The 25,189-nt window shown below is 49.8% G+C and overlaps 1 protein-coding gene across 1 annotated transcript; it reads right to left on the bottom strand.

Annotated features, from left to right (window-relative positions):
- Positions 1–5,007: 5,007 nt before the first annotated feature.
- Positions 5,008–24,184, bottom strand: LOC144284119 (ubiquitin carboxyl-terminal hydrolase 17-like protein 6). Its single transcript, XM_077848469.1, has 4 exons — positions 22,661–24,184; positions 7,499–7,669; positions 6,756–6,985; positions 5,008–5,170 (listed from the first exon to the last, which is right to left on the bottom strand). Exons 1-4 carry the CDS (start codon positions 24,182–24,184, stop codon positions 5,008–5,010), a joined length of 2,088 nt encoding a protein of 695 aa, XP_077704595.1.
- Between the last annotated feature and the right edge of the window lie 1,005 nt (positions 24,185–25,189).

Here is a 25,189-nt window from a genome sequence, read left to right as displayed (position 1 = left end):
GTTTGTACTGTGAGCGAATTATCAAAATTTGCAGTATACCCAAGCCCCAGTCTCATCATTAAGTAAAAGAAAATATTAGAGCAAGAAAATGGGCAGATTTCTTATGAATCTAACCCTAAGCAATCCGATGATTATTGTCTCCTTTCTTGTAGCTAGATTAATATAAATCGCAGAGAATACATGTGATAAAGTGTGATATCCCAAGAATTAAGTTGTTATGAGTTGCATTTAACTGGGTGATCCCCCAAAAGTCACCGATATCCCTGAAAATATATAAAATGGATGCTTCACATCATCATGGAATGTTGAAGTATTTAAGATCACAGCATTCATGTAAGACAAGATCTGTTCTTGATAGAAAAAAAAGTGAAGTCTCAGTTCTCTGAATTTCCCAAAGATATGGGACGAATAATACCTCAGATATGCAATTCATTGGCATCAAGTTCTCCAGGTAATTTCTCTGGGATGAAGAGCAAGCATTGTGATAGATGACAGGGGGTCTGTTCACAAACATTTGTGTATCATTTTTTCCCCAGAAACTAGCAGTTATGTCCCCTAACAAAGAAAAGAACAGAGATGTAAAATATATTCCTATTGGATAGGCACTGTGTGTGTGTTGGGAAGATGGGAGCGTAGAATGCTGTTCCAGAAAAGATTCCTTCAAACTACATTACAAAAATCAAAATGAGCTTGTAAAGCTTGAAAACCTTTGTCTCCTACGTTTGTGGGTAGAGAATTTACGAGTTTTAACACAAAACCTCACAACCCGCCGTAAGTGTGCTGTCCTTCCAAAGTGCCTTATTTAACGGCAGATTCCAGGGAGCACTGGCATTTACTCTAGAAAGCACTTCCTGCTCTTTTTCTCCCTCGGATAGATCCAGAAACAAAACTACTTTAAGAAATGAAGTCACAATTCCGCGATATTTAGGAAAAATGGCTTACATAAAAGCATCCAAAATAATACTCCTTTTGTTCAAAATTTAGGAGGTAAATCATCAAGAATTAATATTAAAATAGTGTTATGTATGTTGTGAAATGTAAGGTTTTCTGGGAAATGACACCTGCCATTTTGCCAGGCACCCCCAAGTATTTCACTGGAAACAGATGAGGAATGGTTGGGTCATCCAGCTCCTTAGTGTGATGTGTGACTTACAAACAGAAAAACACAGAGCATAGAGTTTTAAATGTGTGCCTCGGGGCTTTCTTACAAGAACCCCTGAGGGATCCCTGGGTGGCGCAGCGGTTTGGCGCCTGCCTTTGGCCTAGGGCGCGATCCTGGAGACCCAGGATCGATTCCCACGTCGGGCTCCCGGTGCATGGAGCCTGCTTCTCTCTGCCTGTGTCTCTGCCTCTCTTTCTCTCTCTGTGACTATCATAAAAAAAAAAAAAAACCCTGAGCCAATGACAAGCATTAAGAACATTATAGATCTACCTTTGGATATAGAGTGAAAGGCAGGCAGCATTGTACAGGGGACTTGAGGCAATATTTTTAAATCTAGGATTTTCTAGTTTTTCTTGAATATGGCTCCCAAAGGAAAATGTACATGTCAAAACAAAGCAGGTGCAAGCAAAAGAATTCTCACAGAGAGAGATGCAATTGCAAGGGGATTCGACATCGCCTCCAGGCATGTTTGCAATAAGAGTATTGAAAGAAACATGGCAAGAAATATTTGATGCTGCTCAAGGGACAATAAAAGACCTGGAAACTTGCCTTCATTCAGTGGAGGGGAGTGAAAAGTGGGCACATGTCTACTTGCTTCTATAAATCTTCATACAGTGTTACGTAAATATTACACAATCCCAGAAAGAATACAGGTGGGCCATGTGGGAACATGCGTTCCCAGGGCCTGGGAAGGGGCCAAGGTCCAGAAGCCCGCCGGTGCTGATGGTCATGCGACGGGGACTGTCAAGCAGCCAAGTCTTTAGCACTGATACACACGCCCAATTGTTCGGAATTGTATTTTCCAGATTTAAACCTTGAGAAATGCATTCACAGAAAAGTGCTATATATGAAGAAGTCAAGGAATATATATATATATATATATATATATATATATATATATATATATATATATATTTTTTTTTTGTCAGTAGATCATGTAGTTCTGCACAACATTCCCTGGGTTCAACAAATACCAACTCATGAAACACACTACCATATTTTTAAAAGAACACACTAAAGTTGATAATTCGTGCTCACATGGGATACAGATACCAATCCCAGATGTGATATGCCCAAGAAAAAAAAGGGATATAGAGAGGGAGCATGAATTTCTGCCTCAAGCGCCCCGAGCCACATCACTTACTAGCAACACAGTCTTGAGAAAGCCATGTAGACTCTTTCTCTTCAACTATTAAATTGAGATATCACCACTTGCTTTACAGCAAGATTTCATGCAATCATGCCTGTAAATTGCACAGTGCTGGGCGCATGTGGGGAGATGGGCACAAAAATACATTTGTATTCTTCCTGTGTCAGGTTCTGTGGCCAACGTCAGGGTACCCAACCCCTGGTTTGCTTAAAGTAAAATTCTTTGCAGTGCCTAAGTCTTTTAATTTCTTCAAAAAACCATGATCAAATTCAAATGTGGATTTTTAGGCTACGAGTAGATTATGAATCCAATGCCTGAGAGAATGTAATTATTTCAGAAGAATAAGACACTGCTTTATGAAAGCATTCTAAAAAGTGCTCCAGACATGGAAGAAATTGCACTTAAAATGGATTCTTGTCCTTGTTATTTAATGCACTGGTGATGACAGGTGTGCTTTGGGAGTTAGATGTTTAATTGGGTCACTGATTCACACCATGGTAATAAAAAAAAAAGTAGATCTTTTTAGTTTCATACTGAGAATAATGATTTCCTTATCTTACCCAGTTAGATTCAACATATCGTGCAGTCAGCTTGTCAATTATAATGATTGTGTGTATTGGAAAATGAGAGACCCTTCAGGGCATTTTTGATGGTGTAAAAATTGAACTTTATTTTATTTGCTTACTATCTGACTCTCTGACTAGTATGTGAGATCCATGAGGCTGTGACCCTTATCTGTTTTGTTTGCTTAAACGGTGCCTGGTACATAATAAATATGCAATCAATTTATTTTGAAAGATTTGAATGAATGAAGGCTTTCACCTGGAAAGTGAATGGAATATTTGATCTTCGAGAGTGACTATCCTTGAGGCATGCATTAGACAAAGGTTATAAAAAAGAGGGGAGAAAAGACCCATCCATGAGTGTTCCCCCAAACGTTCCTGACTTACCATTTGAGAATTTATTTTCCTCTGTGCATAGATTTGTTCTAGGCCATTCTGGGGCTACTATTTTGCTTATGTGATAAAGATCCTCTTCTTTGGTGATGGGTTAACAGTAGCATTTCCCTCGAGGCTGCTACACTTCCCTTTCTTTTTATAATAGGAGAAGCAAGTGTTTGCAGAAGGAACCCATCTCTAGTGAATTTAGGTAAAGATACAAATATGAAAGCTGTGAATGCAGATTCTAGTTTTACCAAAAAGTCTGAACAGAATAGAGAATCCAGAAGTGGACCCTCAACTTTATGGTAAACTAATATTCGACAAAGCAGGGAAGACTATCCACTGGAAAAAAGGCAGTCTCTTCAATAAATGGTGCTGGGAAAATTGGACATCCACATGCAGAAGAATGAAACTAGACCACTCTCTTGCACCATACACAAGGATAAACTCAAAATGGATGAAAGATCTAAATGTGAGACAAGATTCCATCAAAAATCCTAGAGGAGAACACAGGCAACACCCTTTTTGAACTTGGCCAAAGCAAATTCTTGCAAGATACGTCCATGAAGGCAAGAGAAACAAAAGCAAAAATGAACTATTGGGACTTCATGGAGATAAGAAGCTTCTGCACAGCAAAGGAAACAGTCGACAAAACTAAAAGACAACCTACAGAATGGGAGAAGATATTTGCAAATGACGTATCAGATAAAGGGCTAGTATCCAAGATCTATAAAGAACTTATTAAACTCAACAGCAAAGAAACAAACAATCCAATCATGAAATGGGCAAAAGACATGAAGAGAAATCTCACAGAGGAAGACATAGACATGGCCAACACGCACATGAGACAATGCTCCGCATCACTTGCCATCAGGGAAATACAAATCAAAACCACCATGAGATCCCACCTAACACCAGTGAGAATGGGGAAAATTAACAAGGCAGGAAACCACAAATCTTGATTCTATATACTGTAAATCCCTCCACTTCCCCTGGAACTTTCCAGTGCTGCTTGGTCAATAACTGGCTTTTCCCCTTACCTTCTAGCAATTCTTCTGGGGGAGGGTCCTGCTGTGCTGATTCTCAGGTGTGTGTACCTGGGGAGCTGCCCCGCCTTCTGCCAGGTGTACGGCTCAGTGGGAGTTGTTTATCCTGTGAGCCCCCTGCTCAGTCCCAGGTACAGGGTGACACCAGGAGGGACAACAACAGTGCAGGCAGCCAGCTGTGCAGCCCTGGAGTCAGCTCCCGCAGTAACTACAACAGCCCCCAGTGTGCAGGGCCTGGGTGCTCCAGGGCGGGGCTGCTGAGCTGCACAGCTCTGGGCCTGGCAGCAGGAGTGACCTGGCTGTCCTGGATCCTCCCGGCCTCTGCCTGTCCCGGGGGAGCAACGGATCCTCGGCTGTGTCCCTCGGCGCCCTGGGCCAGGGGGCTTGCAACACTGTGAATGGACCTAAAGTACCACGATGTGAAATTCAGAAGCATCAGAGTAAATTTTGTACCAGGTTAACTTATCCCTTATTACAAATAAAATATATAAGCCCTTACAAAAGGTTTACGAAAATCATAAAATAGAGTAACAATGCAATGACAGGGAGGGGAAGGCTCCATTGGGCTATAGCCACCACGAGCCCCGCGGCAGGAGCTGGGGCGGGCTCCCGAGGTGACCAGGGGGCTGCTCAGGGGTCGAAGCAGGTTGTTCCGGAGGCAGGTGGTGGCTCTGACACTCTGGGGACCCCAATTGCAGGCTCCTGGGCCTACTCCTCTGGGGTGGCCGCGGGTGCAGGTGGCTCTTCCTCATCGGGGCAGGGAACCATAGGTTCGACCAGCATCCGCACTACCTTAAACTCAGGAGCCAGCATCTCGGCTTTGACCAAGTCCTCAGCTCCAGCAGCCAGGACCAGCTCCATCACCCTGAAGCTTCAGCAGGCCCCACAGTCGGAGCTGGGGCGGGCTCCCGAGGTGGTTCACAGGGTTGCTTCGGTCCTATGGCTGGTTGCTCCATCGAGTTAGGAGGCTGCTCGGGCACATCCATGACCTCGAGAGCAGGGGTGGCACCTGCTCCTCCTCCAGGCTCGCAGGGGTGCAGGGGGCTCCTGCAGGGCGGAGCAGTGAACTAGACCAGTGACGACTTTGCCTCCCCAGTGGGTGCCTCAGCGCAGGCCAAGCCCTCAGCCCCAGCAGCCAGGATGGCCTCGATCCCTTCAGTCCCCGACGGGGCAGTAGGCCCCACGGTCAGAGCTGGGGCACACTCCAGAGCGGGTTCAGGGTGTTTTGCTCGGTCCAAAGCTGTAGCTCCAAGAAGACAAAGTATCACCATCAGGGCAGACTGTCCACGTTCCTCCCAAATCAAGGCCACTCTTCCCACTGCTCCACATGTGTGGGGGCAAGAGCCCTGGGAGGTGTCCCCAGCCCACAGCCCGTGGGGTGGGGTGTGAGCCCACCCCCTGCTCCCGGCCCAGCTGCATAGAGGCTGGATCTGCCGGGCACCTCCTGTCCCCGCTCGGCCACCCCCTCTGGCTCCGAAGCTGGAGGCGTCTGAATTGCTGGAGGTAACGCCGGGCATGGAGTTCCACGTCCGAGCCTGGCATGCGCTGCCTCATGAATTCCAGAATCATCCTCAGGGAGGGAAATTCTGGGAGCTGACAAAATTCATCCCGAAAATAATCCAGCCATATTTCCAGCATGCAGGAGATGGCCCTGGGGAGGGACAGGAGGGCACAGGTGTCAGAAGACAGGGCACCATCACTCACAGGTGTCCTGAGGAAGCCCTGCAGGACCCAGGGACCCGGCATCCCTTGCAGGATGTTGGAGGCAAGTCCTGATCCTCGTCCCCTTGCCACCTGGCGGACCTGCCTGCCACAGGCCTGCTCCCCGAGGAGGGGCTGGGATGCAGGCTCTGTGCGGGGAGCCCAGGCCCAGCGGGGTGACCATCACCATCTCTCCTGGAGAAGCGGGGCTCCCTCCTCAGCCTGGTCCCTGCCCACCTGCCCCTTGAGTCCACCGGCAGGCGTACGGGGACGGGGGGCATCTGGCCTGTCATTGCCCTCACTGCACACACTGTCTTCTGGGTAGGTCCAAGCCAGGAGGGCTCGGGCTCTGTGTCCTGCCAGGGCTTGCCAGGAACTGCCCAGGACCGCCAACTTCCCTCCTGTGGCTCTGGGCTGCCTCACTCCCGAGGGGGCCCTGGGGGTGTCCTTCCACTGACTCTAATCTCCCATCTCCCACGGGGCGGGGGTTGGGGAGGTGGAAGGGGTACCCTGGGCTCGTGTGCCCGCATCGGGTTCCCTGCGGGGAGCCTGCTTCTCCCTCTGCCTGTGTCTCTGCCTCTCTCTCTCTCTGTGACTATCATAAATAAATAAAAATTAAAAAAAAAAAAAAAAAAAAGAACGAGAGAAGGCAGCTGGAGAAACTACATGCGAACGCAGACGGTAGACACAACCCCAGGGGGGAGGGCTGGGCTCCGTGAGGGGTGGGACAGAGGCCAGCGGTTTCCACGAAGAGCCTTTCGATGGACTGCTGAATGGACTGGATCTGCGGCTTTGGCTGCGAGCCTCCTTGGATGGTGACGGGACAGGCGAGGACAGGCCCGGACACCCCGCAGGCCCGCCCGAGGGCCTGCTTGGAGCGCACGAACACGTAGGGCACGTTCTTCTCTTCACGCGGCAGGCAGGCAGGCGGGCGGCGGACGGTGCGGGATGATCTCCAGGGGCTCGGCTCACCCTCTGACCCCGACTAGGCTGGAGCCCCGGGAGCCGTCACCTCTGTTCGTGGGGCCACGGGCAGCTCCCAGAGAATCGCCCGCACCTGCTGGGGACTCCTGAAGGCTTGAGCATGAAAGGGCTCCAGCCAGGCCCATGGCCCATATCCTAGTGGGCCTGAGGCACCCCGGGGTCCCCCGGTCTGGTTGCCCCAGGACACAGACCCCCGATGGACTCTCAAACCTCCCTTTCAATGGGGAAACAGGCCAGCTCAGGCCCCTGGTGATGGGTGGAGGAGGCACAAGTCTCCTCACAAGTGAGGAGGATGGCTGCTGAGCACAGGCACAGCCCCTCTGGCCGACCCGCCACAGGCCAGGCCTCAGGGCTGCCCTCCAGGACCTGCTAGGCCCTGGGTTACCCTGCTCCAGGTGGGGGAGCAGCCCGAGGCCGGGAAGCTCACACCATCCCCAGCCTCCCCACCAGCAGGTGGCCCAGCCCTGGGCTGCGGAGGGGCAGGTGCTCACTCGGTGGACAGCAGGTCCAGCACCTCGTCCGTGGTGGCGAATCCACGATAGTCGTCTAAGAAGCTGCAAATGGAGATGACATCTCTGCGCTGCAAGGCGAGCAGCAGTTGTCGGACTTTGTGCTCCAGCAACTCCGTCCGGCTGGACTTCATCAGGGCGATCAGATGCCCATTCCCGGCCAAGGCCCCTGCACCCTGAGGTGGGAAGAGGGGACATGCATCCTGCAGGGAGCCGCCGCGAGGCCTGAGAATCTATTTGCAGAAGATAAAATTGACATTCTAAATGGAAGAGTAGCCTTTGTCATAGTGCATGGATTTCCCTAAGGAAAGTACAAGGTGTGTTTTGGGTGTGGGTGCATGGCTCCAGGAGCATGAGAGGCAACACACTGTAGACCCGGGAATTTCCACACAATGCAGCTGAGCAATGGCTGATTCCCCACATGAGTCCAGGAGGGGCCACGTCCTGAGGTCTTCAGTCACCCCGTCAGGTGGCAGTGGGGTGGAGGACAATGTCTGAGGCCAGGAGCTGCCTCATTCACTGTCAGTGTCTTCTGAGGATGAGGACACCTGTAGGTCACTGTGGAGGACACTCCAGGGGCCACAGACACAGGCTCCGTCCAACAGGTGGGTGGCAGGAGGGCCCTGAGCAGGTCCTGGCTTCTCAGGAGGAAGGATGAGGGAGCTGCGAGGAACCGGGAGCTCCAGCAGCTTCTGTCCAATCTGGTGAAGACCATTCTCAGGGGCTAAGTGGGGGCCCGCGCAGAGGGCGGCCGAGGGGGCTCGGTGCATGGCTGCAGCATCTCCAGGTGACGTGTGGCAGGTGTGGGCTGGGGGCTCTTGCTTGGCCAGAGGGCAGGTGTCTTCCTGGGCTGCGGGGGCCCGGCTGTGCATCCACAGGCATGACTGCTTCCTGGAGGACACAGATTCCCTGAATTCCCCACAGGGGCTCCCTGGATGCTCCTGCGGGTGTGCTAGCTGGGGCTCCACCGCGCTTTCTTTTGGGGGTTCTGGGTCCTGTCTAGGGGCATCTGGGCACATTTCTTGCCTGGAGTATGGAGGGGCATTTGGGAATTGTCTGCCAATTCGTTCCTGACAGCGGGACGGGTGTTCTCCTCAGGATACTTGGGTGGTGCCTGGGTGTGTCCTAACCCATGGCCCTGGGAGCCAGCCTGGAGCCCCTCGAGGGAGACTCTGCTGCACACCCAGGCTGTCAGCCCTGACACAGGGTTGGCGAGCTGGCTGTGGGGTGTCAGCGATCAGCACTTCCTGGGCACCAGGAGGTCCACCAGGTGGGCTGAGGCTAACTTTAGGGCTACTCAGAGGAGATGTGGAATGGGACTGGACAGTCTCATCAGGGGTCTCAGTATGTGTCTTCATTGGCAGGTTAGGCTCAGGGATTAAAACTTTCAGGTAAAAATGGAGATATCATATAGAACATCCTACACAAGCTTTTATTGAACTCCATGGGTACAGAATCAATATCCTAAAACATGGTGGCTTCAGAGATGACACTTTTATTCTCTTAGTGTCCAGGGATGACAAGTGAACATCAAGAATTCACCAGGGCCCCAGGGCTTGTGAAGCCCAGTCACTGACCAAGGCCTGTCAAAATGTTCCTGTTTCTCTTGGCCTCTGGTCAGTAAAGAAGACAAATAGACTTAGGTTTCAACCTTTCCTAGACTTATACAATTTCCTATACTTCATTATTCTTCACTATTCTATCCTGCACAAAGATGCCTCCTTTCCCAATGCAAAGGATCATGGTCACAAGTAGGAATGAATTGTCGTGACGACTCAAAAATGTTTCAGCAGACACTACCAATTCTGTGGGCGGAAGAAGCCATAATGACACTTTCAAACCACAAGCTAACCAGGTGCCCTCCTACCTGCATCTACACCTGCCAAGCCCACAATGTGGAAAAAGGCACAAGCCTACAACATATTCCAACTGAATCAAGAGAATATAAAGGATATTGGGGTGGAATTCCCTGAGGAACAGTTAAAATGAGGCATATAAACACTGGATTAAGGATAGAGACTCTTGTAGGAAAGGGAGTTTCAAAGGAATGTTTCCCAAAAGCATAAAACCAGCCAGAGAATTTTTCTTATGGTGGACCCGGGCCACACCTAGACAGAAACTGGTATTCATCAAAACCTTCACAATCTTTGTAGATTGGGATCATAGTCCAGAGAGATGGAAGTGTAGAAGCCAATCAATGGATGCCATATTCCCAAATAATTGGTTACAGCTACAAACATTCTGGCTGGTGAGGAGAACGAGTTCCTATGTGATACCTGCGCTCCTTTGGGAGAGTGATCTTCCCTGTCCTAGAGCACTGACGACTAACACTCCTTGGCTCGCTTGAGGTTACTGAGGAAGAAAAAGGATATTCATAGAGATATCCAGTGAACATAGAAACTGATCAAATTCGGTTCAGAAATGAGCAGGGGCAGTTAGTGAGGTTGAGAAAGACCTGAAGGTGCTGTCTGATGAGAGAGTCAAGATTAGGACCTGGGCTGGCCTGAAAGGTCTCTATGAGAAAGAGACCACACCCAAATCCCTTAATCCAATCAAGCAATTATAGCCGATTGGAAGATCTTGCTCTTTATGATATTTCAGTTTTTAACTGAAAGTTAGTTGACAAAATGGATATAACATCTTGAATAACCTCAAACCCTGACCCCATTTTTAATACCATTAGGTCTAAATTCAGCAGAAGTGTTGGTAAAATACCAATAGTTCAGGAAACATGAGTCCTGAGGCTAATTCCCATGCTAAAATGTACCAATATAATTTCACTTGCAGAAATTCCAATCTCCACCAAATCCACATGGACTCACACTTCCATTCACAGAGACACACACACAGGCACACACACGGAGTCATAGAAATCGCTCTCATGAGGACATCATTAGCCTGTTGAAGCTGCTGATTGGCTCAATCCCTGCAGCAGCTAAGAGGATTAGGTGGATGTCTTTCAAGTGGCTGAAATGTCACGTGACCTTGGGGCAGTATAAAAGTCCGGGAGCAACGGAAGTGGCCATTCCTGACCATCCCTCTCTCCCACGGGACACCCAGTCTCCTGCAGCGGAGTCTGTCCAGGACCTTTCTCAGCCTCTCCTGATGGGCGTGAGGACCACAAGTGCACTTCAGGTGAGTTTTCGGGCCACTGGTCCTACCTTCCCTGACCGAGCAATGGGACAGTGAGGAAATGATGGAGGGATTGGCCCTTCCTCCACAGGTTAAGGACTTTTTCTGGTCTAACATGTTCTGAGGACAGAGACTGAACCAAGGCATGGCTGTGAATGCCCTGGACACCCGGAGGTTCCAATGCCAGTGGAATGGGGCCTCAGGTGTCACATTGTTGTGGGGTGGTGGACGAGCAGGGACAGAAGGCCTGTAAATGTCTCACTAAGCCCTGTAGACCTAGAGAAGACACAGGATCAGGGCACCTGGTCAGCTCCGTTTTTTCAGGGACTGACTTGGGTCGGGTTGTGATCTCAGGCTCTGGAGATGGATCCAGGCCCTCACTGGGTTTCTGATAACTGAGTGTCTGCTTCTCCCTCTGTCCTTCCTACAGCTCAGGTGATCACTCTCCCTCATACACACACACACACACACTCACTGTCCCATAAATAATTGACCTTTTTTTCAATAGAAGAATTACCTGGTCCCCAAGGTGAAAAGAAATTCACCTCCCAAACCTTCAATGGCAGTTAATTGGGGGCACTGCCACGAACACATGGAATGGAAGTGTTCAGATGGGCAGCTTCCCATCGAGTAGAGAAGAATGTGTTTTCCCAATGAATTTGGACTTAACTATGGCTTCCTCTGGAGTCACAAGGGGCATTCAGATATGAGAGAGAAGCCCACTTTCCTGACGCTTTTGCCCTTTGCGTGTTCCATGGTGCATCCCACTGGACCTCAATCGGGAGAGGTCCCGTCCCTGGTTTTGTTCCCACAGGGGATTTGGAGAGACTTAATGATAGTGTCAACAAGAGTCCTTCCTTAAGGGCGGCCTTCCTCAGAGCGGGGATGTGGCTTGGCCAGGAGAGCGTAGGCAGGAAGGAGGAAAGAGAAGTGACAGGGGGAAATGTGTTTGGCACCACTGTCCTGAAGCTCACTAAGGCCTCTTGGGAAGATGGTACAGTGAGGACGCCTAGGTCAGGTGAATAGGACTCTCTTGTTTCTTTTCCCTCAGGCTACCCGAAACCCATCCCTGAAGCAGACTGACTTGTCCCTCCAGAAGGTGGGACTGATGGCGGCTGGTCATGCCCACCTTGGGCCCGACAGTCCCTTGAGACCCCAGAAAGGCAAGAGGCCACAGATAGCAGGACTGGCCCTCAGAGTTCCCAGTCCAGAGGAGGAGGATCCCAGGGTGAGTGGGGAGGCTGGCATGGGTTTTGAAGCAGGAGCTCTGCCAGGAGTCTTGAGACAGGCTAGGCTCCCAGAAGATCGTGGCCCGGACTCAGTTGTCCATCGTGACATGGGCAGGAAATCCCCCAGGCTACACACTGGGACACTCAGAGGCTCTGAGCATCAGCCCCAGGGCACCATAAGATCAGATCGAGCCTTGTGTTTGTCCCCAGTCTTAATGATGTTTCCACCTGTCCTCAACCTGACACCTCCAATCCCTCTTCCCCTTTCCTTCCTTCCACGGGATGGGGAGTAAGCATCCAGAGGTCTTCACTATACTGACACCTCACTAGCAGATACGATGTCCCCTGTCCTCATCCCATGTGCCACTCCATGAGGATGGCCTCCCATTCGTGTGCTTGACAGATTCACTGGCATTTGAGTGGATGCACTGACCGTTGCCCCTTCCTCCCACAGGTGAAGTGCAGGGACTGTGGCGCCATTGGACACAAGGCATCAAGCACCAGATGCCCCATAAAACACTGAGCACGACCCTCGTTCCCGTGGCCTTGGGCTCCAGGAGGCTGAAGGAGAATGTGGAGCCGGGGAGTCATCGGGACCCAAGACACCAGGCTGGGCTGTTGAACCAGGCTGAGAGGGAGAAGGCAGGGAGACGAAGGTGAGGAATGGGGCTTGTGACCCGATGCCAGGGCTGATACGACAGACCCCGAGTCCGTGTGCATGCACAGTGTGCAGGGCGGCTGCGGGCAGAGCCAGCCTGGGCGAGGCAGGCAGAGGAGCTCCCAGACTAACAGGGTCCACATTTGGGTGATGGAGCTGTCCCTGCTGATTTGGTGTGGGGTTTGCGGCTGGACAAATGTCCCTGCACCAGTGAATGTATGGAGCTTGGCACATGCCAAGGCAGACCCTTTCAGACTCTGAATGTAAGAAACTGCCTGGACGACCTGTTCAGCTCCCGATAGTTAGGATGAGGGGCAGAGGTGGGCGTAGAGTGGCTGCGGAGGGAAAGGACCAGGTTGGCCCAAGCCCCGAGCAGGTGTCCGGCTGGAATCCAGGGAAGGGAGTTCCTTCTCCTTTCTATGCCTTCATTTCTGGTGCAGGCAGGAAGCCGAGCAGAGGAAGGCCCTGCTCCACAGGTTCCCCAGGAGACCCCAGGAGGGGCAGAAGCGCACCTGGAAGGAAGACACGGAATCTTGTGACTATGTGAGGGTGAGTGTGCACTGCGTCCCGGGCTGTGCCCTTCTGGACTCGCTGGGCTCCATGGGCCTCCTGGGGGAGGCGGGGCTCCACTTCCTCTCTGACCAATGGCAGTTGAGCAGCGTGGATTTGCACACTTTTTTCCCTTGGTGCCCATGATGTTGCCTTATGCCTGGTATTTGGGTGAACACTGGCTGTTTGACGTGTGAAGGTCATTGGCGGGCACTCCTGGAGCACATACCAACCTCAGAGAAGAACAGGCCGCTGTCCTTTGTGACACATCATCCCACACTGCCCATCCCCACTCAGGAGCTCCCACCATGACTCTCCAGCAGCAGGACTCCTATCTCCTCATGAGCAGAGAGGATGGAAGCGCTGGTCCAATGGAGGAAGCATCGCTGTGAGGCAGGACTTTGCGTGTCCCCCCCATGTCTCAAGGGCATCAACAGCATCCTGTCAGGCCTTTGTTTGGACGAGCCCTGCAGCCAGATTCCCTACTCCTAGGTCAACAGATCCCAACTCTTTCTTTCCCTGTTCCGGGGGAGGGGGTGGTTACTAAGGTCGTGGGCGTTTGTTGGTTTCTTTCCTGAATGTTCATTTTGCCTTGGTGTCGGGGCCAAACTCATGGAGTCCCGTGTGTTTTCTTTTCCCACAGTGTCCACACATGCCGATGCTCGTCTACACCAAGAGGAGGCCTTCTATCCCTGAGCCTGCCCTGCCGATGGAACCACGTACTCAGCCCCCTGACATAAGACTCCGGTCCCATTCCACCTCTCGTCTCAGAAGCCCTCAAGTTAGCCTCAGCCCACCTGGTGGACGTCCTAGTGCCCAGGAAGTGCCGATCGCTGACACCCCTCTGCCGGGTCGCCAACCCTGTGTCAGGGCTGACAGCCTGGTTGTGTAGCAGAGAACCAAGAGGCCCTGCAGAGTCTCCCTTGAGGGTCCCCAGGCTGGCTCCCAGGGCCATGGGCTGGGACACACCCAGGCACCACCCAAGTATCCTGAGGAGAACACCCGTCCCGCTGTCAGCAACGCATTGGCAGACAATTCCCAAATGCCCCTCCAGACTCCAGGCAAGAAATGTGCCCAGATGCCCCTAGACAGGTCCCAGAACCCCTGAAAGAAACCGTGATGGAGCCCCAGCCAGCACACCTCCGGGATCATAAAGGAAGTCCCTTTGGGGATTTCCGGGAGTCTGTGTCCTCCAGGAAGCAGACGTGCCCGTGGATGCACAGCCGGGCCCCGGCAGCCCAGGAAGACACCTGCCCTCCATCCAAGCAAGGTCCCCCAGCCCACACCTGCCACACCTCACCTGGAGATGCTGCAGCCGTGCACCGAGCCCCCACGGCCGCCCTCTGCGTGGGCCCCCACTCAGCCCCTGAGAATGGTCTTCACCAGATGGACAGAAGTTGCTGGAGCTCCCGGTTCCTCGCAGCTCCCTCATTCCTTCCTCCCGAGAAGCCAGGCCCTGCTCAGGGCCCCCCTGCCCCCCACATGTCGGACGGAGCCTGTGTCTGTGGCCCCTGGAGTGTCCTCCACGGTGACCTACAGGTGTCCTCATCCTCAGAAGACACTGAGAGCGAATGAGCCAGCTCCTAGCCTCGGACATTGTCCTCCACCCCACTGCACCCTGACGGGGTGACTGCAGACCTGAGGACGTGGCCCCTCCTGGACTCATGTGGGGAATCAACACTTGCTCAGCTGCTTTGCATGGGAATTTCCGGGTCCACAGCCTGCTTCCTCTCATGCTCCTGGGGCCGTGCACAGACACTGAACCCCAAAGGCACACAATGCCCTTTTTTTAGGGAAATCCGTGTGCTGTGGAGAAGGCTACTCTTCCCTCTGGAATGTCAATTTTCTCTTCAGCAAATAGATTCTCCAAGAAGTGGAGGGAATTTCGAATGAGCACTTGTCACTCCAATGGAAATAGAAACTCAGACTTTAAGCTCTCATTGGCATACACATGTCTGCATTTGGGTTTTCAGCTGCGAACAGCGCCTGTGGGCTCTGCAAATGGACACTGTGTTTTCTCCTGAGATGAGTTTTCTAGACTGTGGTGGTAGCTTTGTGGGCACTGTGATGGGCAATATTTCATCTGCGCATTTCGATTATTCTCAGCCATAATTTAGAATCGTGTGTAGTGTTTTATTTCCCTTAATAAAATGTTACCACTGATGAATAGCGTGCATGTGTTTCATTTGATTTGGTTTCTGGGTTTTTTTAATCTCAGCAATTCTGAAACTCTCTATAGTTAATTTAATTCCTCCAGCCTTAATTAACTGAGAGGAGACAACAGCGTGATAGTTTTGGGGGATATGTAGACTTTGAGGGTCTCCTGCACACCCAGTCTCCTTGGTGAAGTACTGCATAGGGAACATTGACCCTGTGCACCCTGTGAGGGAGCCCTGTGTACTGTATGGGCCCTGGGTCACAGGTTGGTCTTTAATGGGATGAGTGGGTGGTTTCCCTCTATACATATTCTGGATCCATCTTTAATGTTGGATCATGATGCCTCCTTTCTGAGACCTGGGCAAGGAGATTTTTTACCCTCCTGATGATTTCCTAAGGAGGCAATGGTTGACAAGTCGTCCAAATAGCACGAGACCAAGGCCACAGTCTCTATCTATCTATCTATCTATCTATCTATCTATCTATCTATCATCTATCTATCTCATTCTCTCTCTGTCTCTCTTTCTCAGGGTTATCTCTGATATGGGCCCATGGGAAAAAACAATACAACACCATGCCAAATGAAACCAAACCACACCAAGCACCTCCATACTTGTATTTAGAGAATTTCTTTTTTTTGGAAAAACAACTGACTGCTCTTTTCTCACTCCAAAGCATCTGTTTAAGGGTGTTCCCTCTGTCTGTGCAGATGCCTGTAGGTGGAGGTAGAAGAGCTCCTCTATGAGCACACTAGGGTTTAAAAAGTCAGAATGCAGTAGAAAAGCCACAGTGTGTGATCCTTCTCCCACCCCCAACCCCTAAGTAACTCCCATTCAGGCAATCATTATGTGACCCAGGTCAGAGTCTGGCCCCTTGAGCCTCAAGCCCATGTCTCATCCCATGGATGTCGCCCTATTGCTATCTCATGGCTTCTGAGGAAAATGCAGCTTCCTGGGCACTCATGGGATGTGTGCAGTAATAGAAATGTTCCCTACTTTCTGGAAGCCTCAGAAGATCCCAGAGGTCCAAGGGTGCGAAGGCCTATCATCATGAGGGGATGCTGGGATTGGAACTAGCAAAGTAGCCTAAGAATTCTTGGACTTGCAGGAATATAGGGCGCAAGGGTGAGGATGCAGGCAGGCTTGAGCATAGGGCTTTAATGCTGGGCTCTCCAGCAGAATTGGGACTTCATGTGCAATTGAGAGGATTCCTTCCATGTGCACAGGGAGTCCAGAGAGAAAGGCTAGCGGAAGAAGGTCTGAGCAGGCCTGTTCTCCCCCTCTAGTCACCTTACATGTCTTTTGCTTCCCTGCCATCAAAACACCAAACCAAACCAAACCAAAGCAAACCCAACCAAACAGAGCCAAACCTATCTTCCCAAAGCAAAATCCACTCTCATCCAGATATGGAAGACGACAGAGTTATCTGAGCAAGCTGGTATAGGTTATGGATATTAGTAATAGATGGATTTAGCACAGTTGGAAGCACATTGGGTGAATCCTCCCCTCCTTCAGCCTTGGGGAAAAATGGGGCCACTTGAAGGTGGCAGGATTAGAAGCAGTGAGCAGCCAGCTTTGAGTGTGGAAATGATGCTGAGGACCTGGGGTCAGTGTGAGCATGTCTGACCGTGTCCTCATGCATCCCTCATCCCATTGCTTATCTTCTCTTTATATTGAAAGACCATTTGTCCAAACCAGCGTGGGTGGAGTGTTGGCAGCAATGTTTTTGGTCATATACAACCAGCACCGATTTGAAAACCCAGAGCACCTACACAAAGAAATGACAAACTACCGTGTAAGTCAATGACCTACAGCCTTGTATGGCGACAGACTTCTTTTCAAGAAATTATGGGCACAAAATATATATTGAGAAGTTAACCTATAAACCCGGCGTTTGATAATATTTGGAAATGCAAAGAGGCAATGAAATGCTTATATTTCAGGAGTTAAATGCATCCTGCCTGATTAGATCATGTTGATTGAATCACAGCCCCTTCACAATCCACCCCCACCTTTGACTGAAGAGAAGGTGCCTGGCAAGGACCCATCTCCCGCAGGGAATTGCTCCATATCCCAGCAACTCTAACCTGTCCAGAACACTTGACAGTCATCCGTCTGTGTAACAATCTCCTGACAAGGAAGAGGTGGGCACAGGATTTCAGATCACTTCCACTCCAATTTTGGTCCTTGGGTGACACCTCAGAAAGACATTCTCCACTGAATGAATGTGGGTTTTGAGGTTAACTAATGGGTGCTATGTAACAATTATATTTCTTAGGGGCAAGATTGACTAATGCATTGTTGAAAGGTAATTAATGCGTGATTATACAGATTCTTATGATTTGGGAGGCCATTCTCATGCTGTTTTAAACTTTGGTGACATATACATGCATTTAATGTTTCCATTATTTCCTTTAAGAATGAATTATAACATTCACGAATCACAGTTATTAGAAAAATAATGTGACAGTTTGAATTTTGTAGAGAAAATATCAGGGTTTTTAAAATTTTTATTTATTCATCAGACAGATTGAGATAGAGAGCTAAGCGGATAGATCTGTGCCAGTTGGAGAGTGAGATGGAGCCTCTCACTGAGCAGGGATCCAGACTGTGCACGGCAGACCCCAAAACCAAACCACATTGTTGGAAAAATCTTGAAAATGTCTCTGAGTTGGGAGGTGGATCGGACACGAGAGAGGAGGTCAGTGTAGCAAAGTGCAAAGGACTCAGTGCTTCCCACACCCTGAAATACTGAGTAACACCGGGCTCCCTGGATCTAATCGACTTGGATGTGGGGACATAGATGCCAAGACATGAACACGTTTCATTGTTTGTTTCTGTTTAAGATTTATTTGTTTATTTGTTTGAGACAGGAGAGACCAGAGAGAGACCACAGAGTAGCGGGAGAGAGGGGGCCCGACAAAGAGAGGGAGAGAGATTCTCAAGGAGACTCCCCAGTGGCCGTGCTGCTGGATTCGGGGCTCCCTCCCACATTCCTGAGACCCACATGTCTGGCATTATTTTTCATTTCCAGGTAAGAAGCATGAGACAGCAAGGCCCTCAACCAGACATTATCTAGGACACTCCAAGGGCAAAAGCAGCCACATTGGAAGGAATTGGCAGCATCGGATTCCCTCCTGACGGCGGGGCTCTTCCTTATCCACCACCGTCTCCCGTCTGTGCACCCAGAGTGTCTTCACTCCATGCTCTTCCTCCGTGAGGGATTTCTTAAAATTCCATTCTCTCCCCGAGTTCCCTCCCTTGCTTATGGGGTCTTCAGGTTCCATGTGTCCTTCAATTCTTTGCTTCTGTGTGATCGCTGACATGTGAGCCCCAACATGCTAGAGCCACCACGTGGAACTGATTTACTGAGATGTCTCCAAATGGAAAAATCCCTAATGCAACAAAATGTATTGATTCCATATATATTCCAAATCGTGTATCACACACAGTATCACTAAAAATTTTAAAGACAGCTATGGTTTTCTTTTTAATATTCCCCTGGCTATTCAGGGTCTTTTCTATTTCCACACAAATCTTAAGATCATTTGTTCCAAATCTCTAAAGAAAGTCCTCAGTGTTTTGATAGGGATTGCATTAAATGTGTGAATCGCCCTGGGTACTCTTGACATTTTCATTATATTACTTTTTCCAATCCTTGAGCTTGGAATATTTTTCCATCTGTTTGTGTCTCCCTCCATTTCCTTAAAAGTGTTCTGTAGTTTTTAGGGTATAGATCCTTTACCTCTTTGGGTAGGTTGATTCCTAGGTATCTTATGTTGAATAGCAGGGGTGAGAGTGGCCATCCCTGCCTTGTTCCTGATCTTAGGGGAAAGGCTCCCAGTGTTTCCCCATTGAGAATGATGTTTGCTGAGCTGTTTCCGTAGATGGCTTTTAAGATGCTGAGGAATGTTCCTCTATCCCTACACTCTGAAGACAGGATTAGCTCGGTCCACTGCCAGAAGAGTGAATGCAATGGCTTCTTCTAAGGAAACTAAAACACTGTATTGAAACCTTCTCATCTGACCCTCTGGTAACAGGAGGCTAATGTATTTTATGTCCCCTTATCACCACAGGGGTGGGGTTCTTTTCCCATTAAAATGAGCACTTTTAATAATATCACCGTGGAATGGATTGTTCTCATCTCCATGCCTTTACTGTGCTTGATTTCTATGAAGTGGAGAGGCAGAGCTAACATGTGGTCCATCTGTGGTGTCTTCTATTGGAGCAGCTGGTAATGGGATGATGCACACCTCACAGGAGGAGACAATCTCCCTAGAAGCTGTTTCCTGTCTCCTGCCTGAGCTCAAACCTGCCACGAGACACATGCCCTAGGATATCTCCTGTGAAAAGTCCTGACTTTGTTTTCTCCTGCTGGACAACAGAAAAGCTCAGGAAGGGAAGTCAGGTAATCCTTCTGCTTACATTCACCCACCATGGCCAGGAACCTACCCTCCTTGTCAAGCTCACAGATCATTAATTGGATGTGGCCTCCCAGATTAAACCTCCATATCCTGCCATGGAATCTAGCCTTGGGGCTGTCCCCAAAACTCAGTTTCAGCCCAGATTTCTATTGTGAAAACAATTCCAGCCTTAAATCTTGCCGCAGGTTGATGGAGCCAGGACTCAACACATTGTAGCCTGGAAACAGGTATGAGGTCCACCTAGAACTCCATCCAGGATTGGCAATTCCAGTTTCCCAGGAAAGAACTCATGAATCTGGGGATCTCTGGGTGGCTCAGCGGTTTGGCGCCTGCCTTTGGCCCAGGGCATGATCCTGGAAACCCGGGATCGAGTCCCACGTCAGGCTCCGGGCACGGAGCCTGCTTCTCCCTCCTCCAGTGTCTCTGCCCCCCTCTCTGTCTATCATAAATAAATGAATGAATGAATGAATGAATAAATAAATCTTTAAAAAAAAAGAACTCGTGAATCTGTTCTGTGGGTCGCTCTGCAGATTCTTTGGTCTGTCCTCATGACTAATAGATCTTGATATAGAGAGACACCCCTCGATTGACTAATGGATACCTGGACACGATGAGCATTGACGTCCAGACACCTAACCAGAGAATCCATCTGCTGACTGCCCAGCCTCCACCGTCCCCACAGTGTGCTATCCAACCATCTCCCGTCATCCCTCCTAGGGGTCTCTGCTAGCCTTGGGCAGAGATGGTGTGCTTCTGGTTCAATCTACTCCTCCCCCTTAATTTCTCATACAAGCATCTTCCTGGTCAGAGCTCTCATAATTGAAGAGACCCTGAAGAATAATGTCCCTATGTCCCATTGCATTTCTTCTTAAATGGCTGCTGGCGCTTCCCCTATATTGAGCCAGTGAGTAGGAGTGAGAAATTCCCATGGGGGGAGGATATAAATTTGAGCTGCAGGTGACCTAGAGGTGGCTGTGGAATTCCACTCAGGGGAAGCAGGCAAAGAAGCCTCTGTGAGGAGCCAGCCTGGAAATAAAACAACTGTTTCAAGGTTCTGAAATACTGGGGAGAAAAAGCCTGCACACCAAATCATATGTGGGAATTTTTTATTAAGAATAAAAAACCACACAACTTCGTAATAACATTTTAGAGCAAAAACAAACAAAGCAGATGCAATATTCTGCATAACAATTTCAGAGAAATAATATCAACAAGTACAGAAAATGTCTTCTAGGAGAAAACATGGTGTAATTTGCAGAACTCTGGATGGGATCTTTTTCCAAATCAGAAATTCAGACATTTATAAAACAATTTCAGATTAACTTGTTAATTTCTGTTTACAACCAAGTTACAAATTGCCAGGATGATTTCCCTACATTTGTTAGAAAATGGATTTCACTATGACAAACTTGACATTCCGGATTGGGAAGCACGCTTTGACAGTCCTATAGATTTACCTAACGAAAAACTGTAGCATCTGTGTAGTGGGGGGAGTGTATGTGTAGGCGCACAAAAGCAGGACACTCAGCACGTGGTGGACTTGACCGTTTCCATCCAGTTCAGCGGAGGAATTGCTGGTTCACCACAACAGTCCAAGTGGGGACATATCCTCATTCCCACAGACACCTCCTCAGGGTCCTCTGCTGTGGAGGACAAGTCCCCGAGTCCATGAGCTGTCTCATTCCCTATGACAGTCTTCAGAGGACGGGGATACCTGCAGGTCCTCTTACGGAACTCTTGGCAAGACATGCACACAGGTTCCCTCACTTTTTATGACACAGTAAACTGTATTGGTCAAAAGAAACACAATTTCCAGACATGAAAGAAACCCTGACACTTTATATCTCTAATCTGTTTTTGTTACATGAAAATCTAAAAAAAAGCATGATTTCTTCTGCACAGATCCTATTGTCCCTTACTCTCCAGTAAGGGTGCATGTCCAAGTTTGAATACAGAGTGAAAATAACATTATGATGTGATGTTACAACTGCACATCTACGGTCACACTCAGAGGCGTTTGCTGGTCATGCAATAATTTCCATTCTACAAAGAACTTGTCAAACTCCTCTGTAAGAAATGAAATGATAACACAGAACACCTATAACCTGACCTCAAAAAGCTTTTGCTAGATTCATGAACTTGGCACTGTTTTCCAGAGGTATCAACCCAGGTCCAAATTTGAATTTGAACTGGTCTGAAATCCAGAGTCCACTGCTTCTGGGTCAGGAGGTGCCACAGAGCAGATGGTAGCAAAATAGTCATAAAAAGTTATGTTCAGTGGGAGGCTGGGCATTTCCCTTTGGAATAAGAGTCCTTGTTAGTTTGCTTCTCTTCAGTCTTAATGTGGGAGAGAGTGAAGGGAACATAATAAAATCACTGTGGTTCAATCAGGTCTGGATGCAGTTATTGCCCCAAAAGTAAGCACTTAATTTCCTTCCTACAATTTCCAAGCATTGACCAAGACACATCGCTAGCAAGACCCAATACATACTTATGTGTTCAGACAAAATTCTTTCAATATAAATAGAAGAAAAGCATTGGGAAGTGGGGAGCATGAGGAGAGGGTCAAACATACTGACTTCAACCCCAGGTCCTCAGCATCATATCCACTCTCAACCCTGACTGCTCACTGCCTCTCACCTGCAAGTGGCCCCCACTCTCCACAAGGCTGAAGGAGAGGCAGGTTCCTGGATTGACCCCATATGAAATCCACACTATCCCAATATAAGATCATGACAAAGACTCAGGTTTAAATATCAGTGTCTCCTAGTTTCAGTTGAAGGCCATATCCCATGAACACACCAGATAGATGGTTCTTCCATACATACAGAACACACACTTCACACAACACAAAATAATTCCAGTATGGGACTGTGTTCGGGTTTGGAGTGAGTGACGCTGTGTGTGTGGGTGTGTGCGCCCATGTGCACCAAAGTTAGGAGACACATCCCTGGACTGCTTCCCCAGACCTCTGTCCCTTCTTGCTCGTCCTCTTTGTAGGTCGGGCTCTCCCTGGCACACGCGGGACTTTGGCCACGTCCCCGGCCACCTGAGGTGGGAGCATCCCAGCCGCAGTGGTGAGCAGGTCGACGGTCTGCTGAGGATGATTCTTTGGCATCTCAGGTCTGTATTTGGAGTGGTGAAGGATGACTGCGTTCGCAGGAAGAGCAATTTCTCTTCCGTTGACATTGAGTTCAGGCTTAGGTCGATTGCGTTCCTGGAGGCATCTCCACTGGTCTAATGTCATTTGTTGCCTTGAGGTCTCTTCCCCACGCTCCTCCAACTCAGGAAGGTTCACGGAGGGATCCGTTGCCGGCTCTCCTGAGGCCTCACCCACCACTGTGGGGTCTGCCTCGGGAGATGCGAGTCCTCCCTCCTCGACTGACTCCCTCCCAAGGTCTCTCTCCAGATCAGTCTTCTGCATATAAAAGAGGACATAGGCAGGTTGGCGCAGCGCGCAAGTCACATCACAGGCGCTGACCTTAGCATCATCCATTTTATACCACTGGCCATTTCCTGCCTTTACAAAACAGAAGTAATGTCCGCTGTGGCAACTCCTCCCAGCGTGCACCAGCACGGCATAGAGCACATAAACCAAGGGTCCTGCCCTCTGCTCAGACAGGTAGTGTTGCATGTCAAGGCGCTCAGGATATTGCACCTCCTTAGTCATTTTGTTGCCTGTCAAGTCTGAGAATCGTCTCAAGACCAGGATGAGGACCTTCGGGGAAGTGTGCAAAGTCAACACCTTGGACGCAGGCACCTTCTCCAGACACTTACTACAATGGTAGGCATTTTCACCTTCCAGCAGTTCGGGCTTCACCAACTGCTCCAAAGCTTGGCTGACACTGTGAGCATCCCCGATGTCCAGGCTGATGTCCAGGTAAGGTTCCAGAGTGCTCGAAATGCCTTGGCAGTGGAGACACTGGATTTGAGACCTCCAGTACCCCCCAAAGAGTTGCTGGATGAGGGTGCTGTCCTGAGGACACTCAGGGTCTGAGAGCTTGTCCTCAGGCAAGCACGCTTGCTGCATTGCATCCAGAATGAACATGAGATACTCATGGGCATCTTCCTGCTTGTGTCTGTGGAAGGCGGCGAGCAGGAGTGGCAGGGGCCGGAGCACACGTCCAGGATGGCAGAGAACCCGCATCAGGTGAGCCTGCAGGGTACACAGCATGCAGGATGTCTGCCTCCTACAGGTGGTCCCGTGCTGCTGGGACAGCATGTAGCTGGCGAGGGGCTCTGTGTAGGTCAGACACTGTAGGGTCGCATTCACATAGCAAGTGTTGCCCATGTTCTGAAGCCCGGCTCCCACCTGGGAAAGGCTCTTCCAACTCAGAGGCGTCTTGGTGGGAGGCAGCCCTGCTGATGCGGGAGCCAACGGGTCAGTCGGGGAGGAGAGCGTCTTTGATGCAGGAGATGTCCTCTCGGGCACAGAGGGTCCTCCGTGGACTTCAGCACCGCCTCTCCTTGACCAGTATGACTGGGGTTTGGGAGAGGCGCTGAACTGAGGCTCCTCTGAGGGGTGGAGGTGGGCAGCCTCCATGTCTGCAGAAACAGTGTCCACAAGATACATTCAACCAGGAGCTTCAGGTCGCAAAGGGATGCTCCTCTCACTGAGCCGTTTTCAAATGGCAGATAGTGAACCTCACCTCCACCTTTATGGCTTTTGGGCCCTGGGATAAGGCACAAAGTCCTCTAATCCACTCTAATTGCTTGATTGGATTACGGGATTTGGGTGTGGTCCCTCCCTGACGGAGACCATTCAGGTCAGCCCAGCTCCTATTCTTGCCTCCCACAACAGGCAACTTTCAGATTATTCTCAACCACCTCAACTGTCCCTGCACCTTTCTCAACAGAATTTGTTCAGTTTCTATGTTCAGAGGAAACCTTTTTGAATGTCCTTTCCTTTGAGTAACCCCAAGGGAGCCAAGGAGTGTTAGACGTTAGTGCTCTAGGACAGGGAAGATCACTCTCCCAAAGGAGCTCAGGTATCACATAGGAACTCGTTCTCCTCACCAGCAGAATGTTTGTAGCTGAAACCAATTATTTGGGAATATGGCATCCATTGCTTGGCTTCTCCACTTCTATCTCTCTGGACTATGATTCCAATCTACAAAGATTGTGAATGTTTTGATGAATACCAGTTTCTGCCTTGGTGTGGCCCGGGTCCACCACAACAGGAATTCTCTCACTGGTTTAATGTTTTTGGGAAACACTCCTTTGAAACTCCCTTTCCTACAAGAGTCTATATCCTAAATCCAGTGTTTATATGCCTCATTTTACCTGTACAAGACCGCGGGACCTTGAACACATAGCACCAAGCACCAGATGCCCGGTAACACACTGGGGTGCAACCTTCCTTCCCCTTGCCTTGGGCTCCAGGAGGCTGAAGGAGAATGTGGAGCTGGAGAGTCAGCGGGGCCAGCGGCACCAGGCTGGGCTGTTGAACCAGGCTGAGAGGGAGAAGGCAGGGAGACGAAGGTGAGGAATGGGGCTTGTGACCCAAACGCCAGGGCTGATACGACAGACCCCGAGTCCGTGTGCATGC

The sequence above is a fragment of the Canis aureus genome, chromosome 15 (assembly GCF_053574225.1).
Source record: "Canis aureus isolate CA01 chromosome 15, VMU_Caureus_v.1.0, whole genome shotgun sequence".
Taxonomy (NCBI): Eukaryota; Metazoa; Chordata; class Mammalia; order Carnivora; family Canidae; genus Canis; species Canis aureus.
This window is presented reverse-complemented; position numbering and strand designations above follow the sequence as displayed.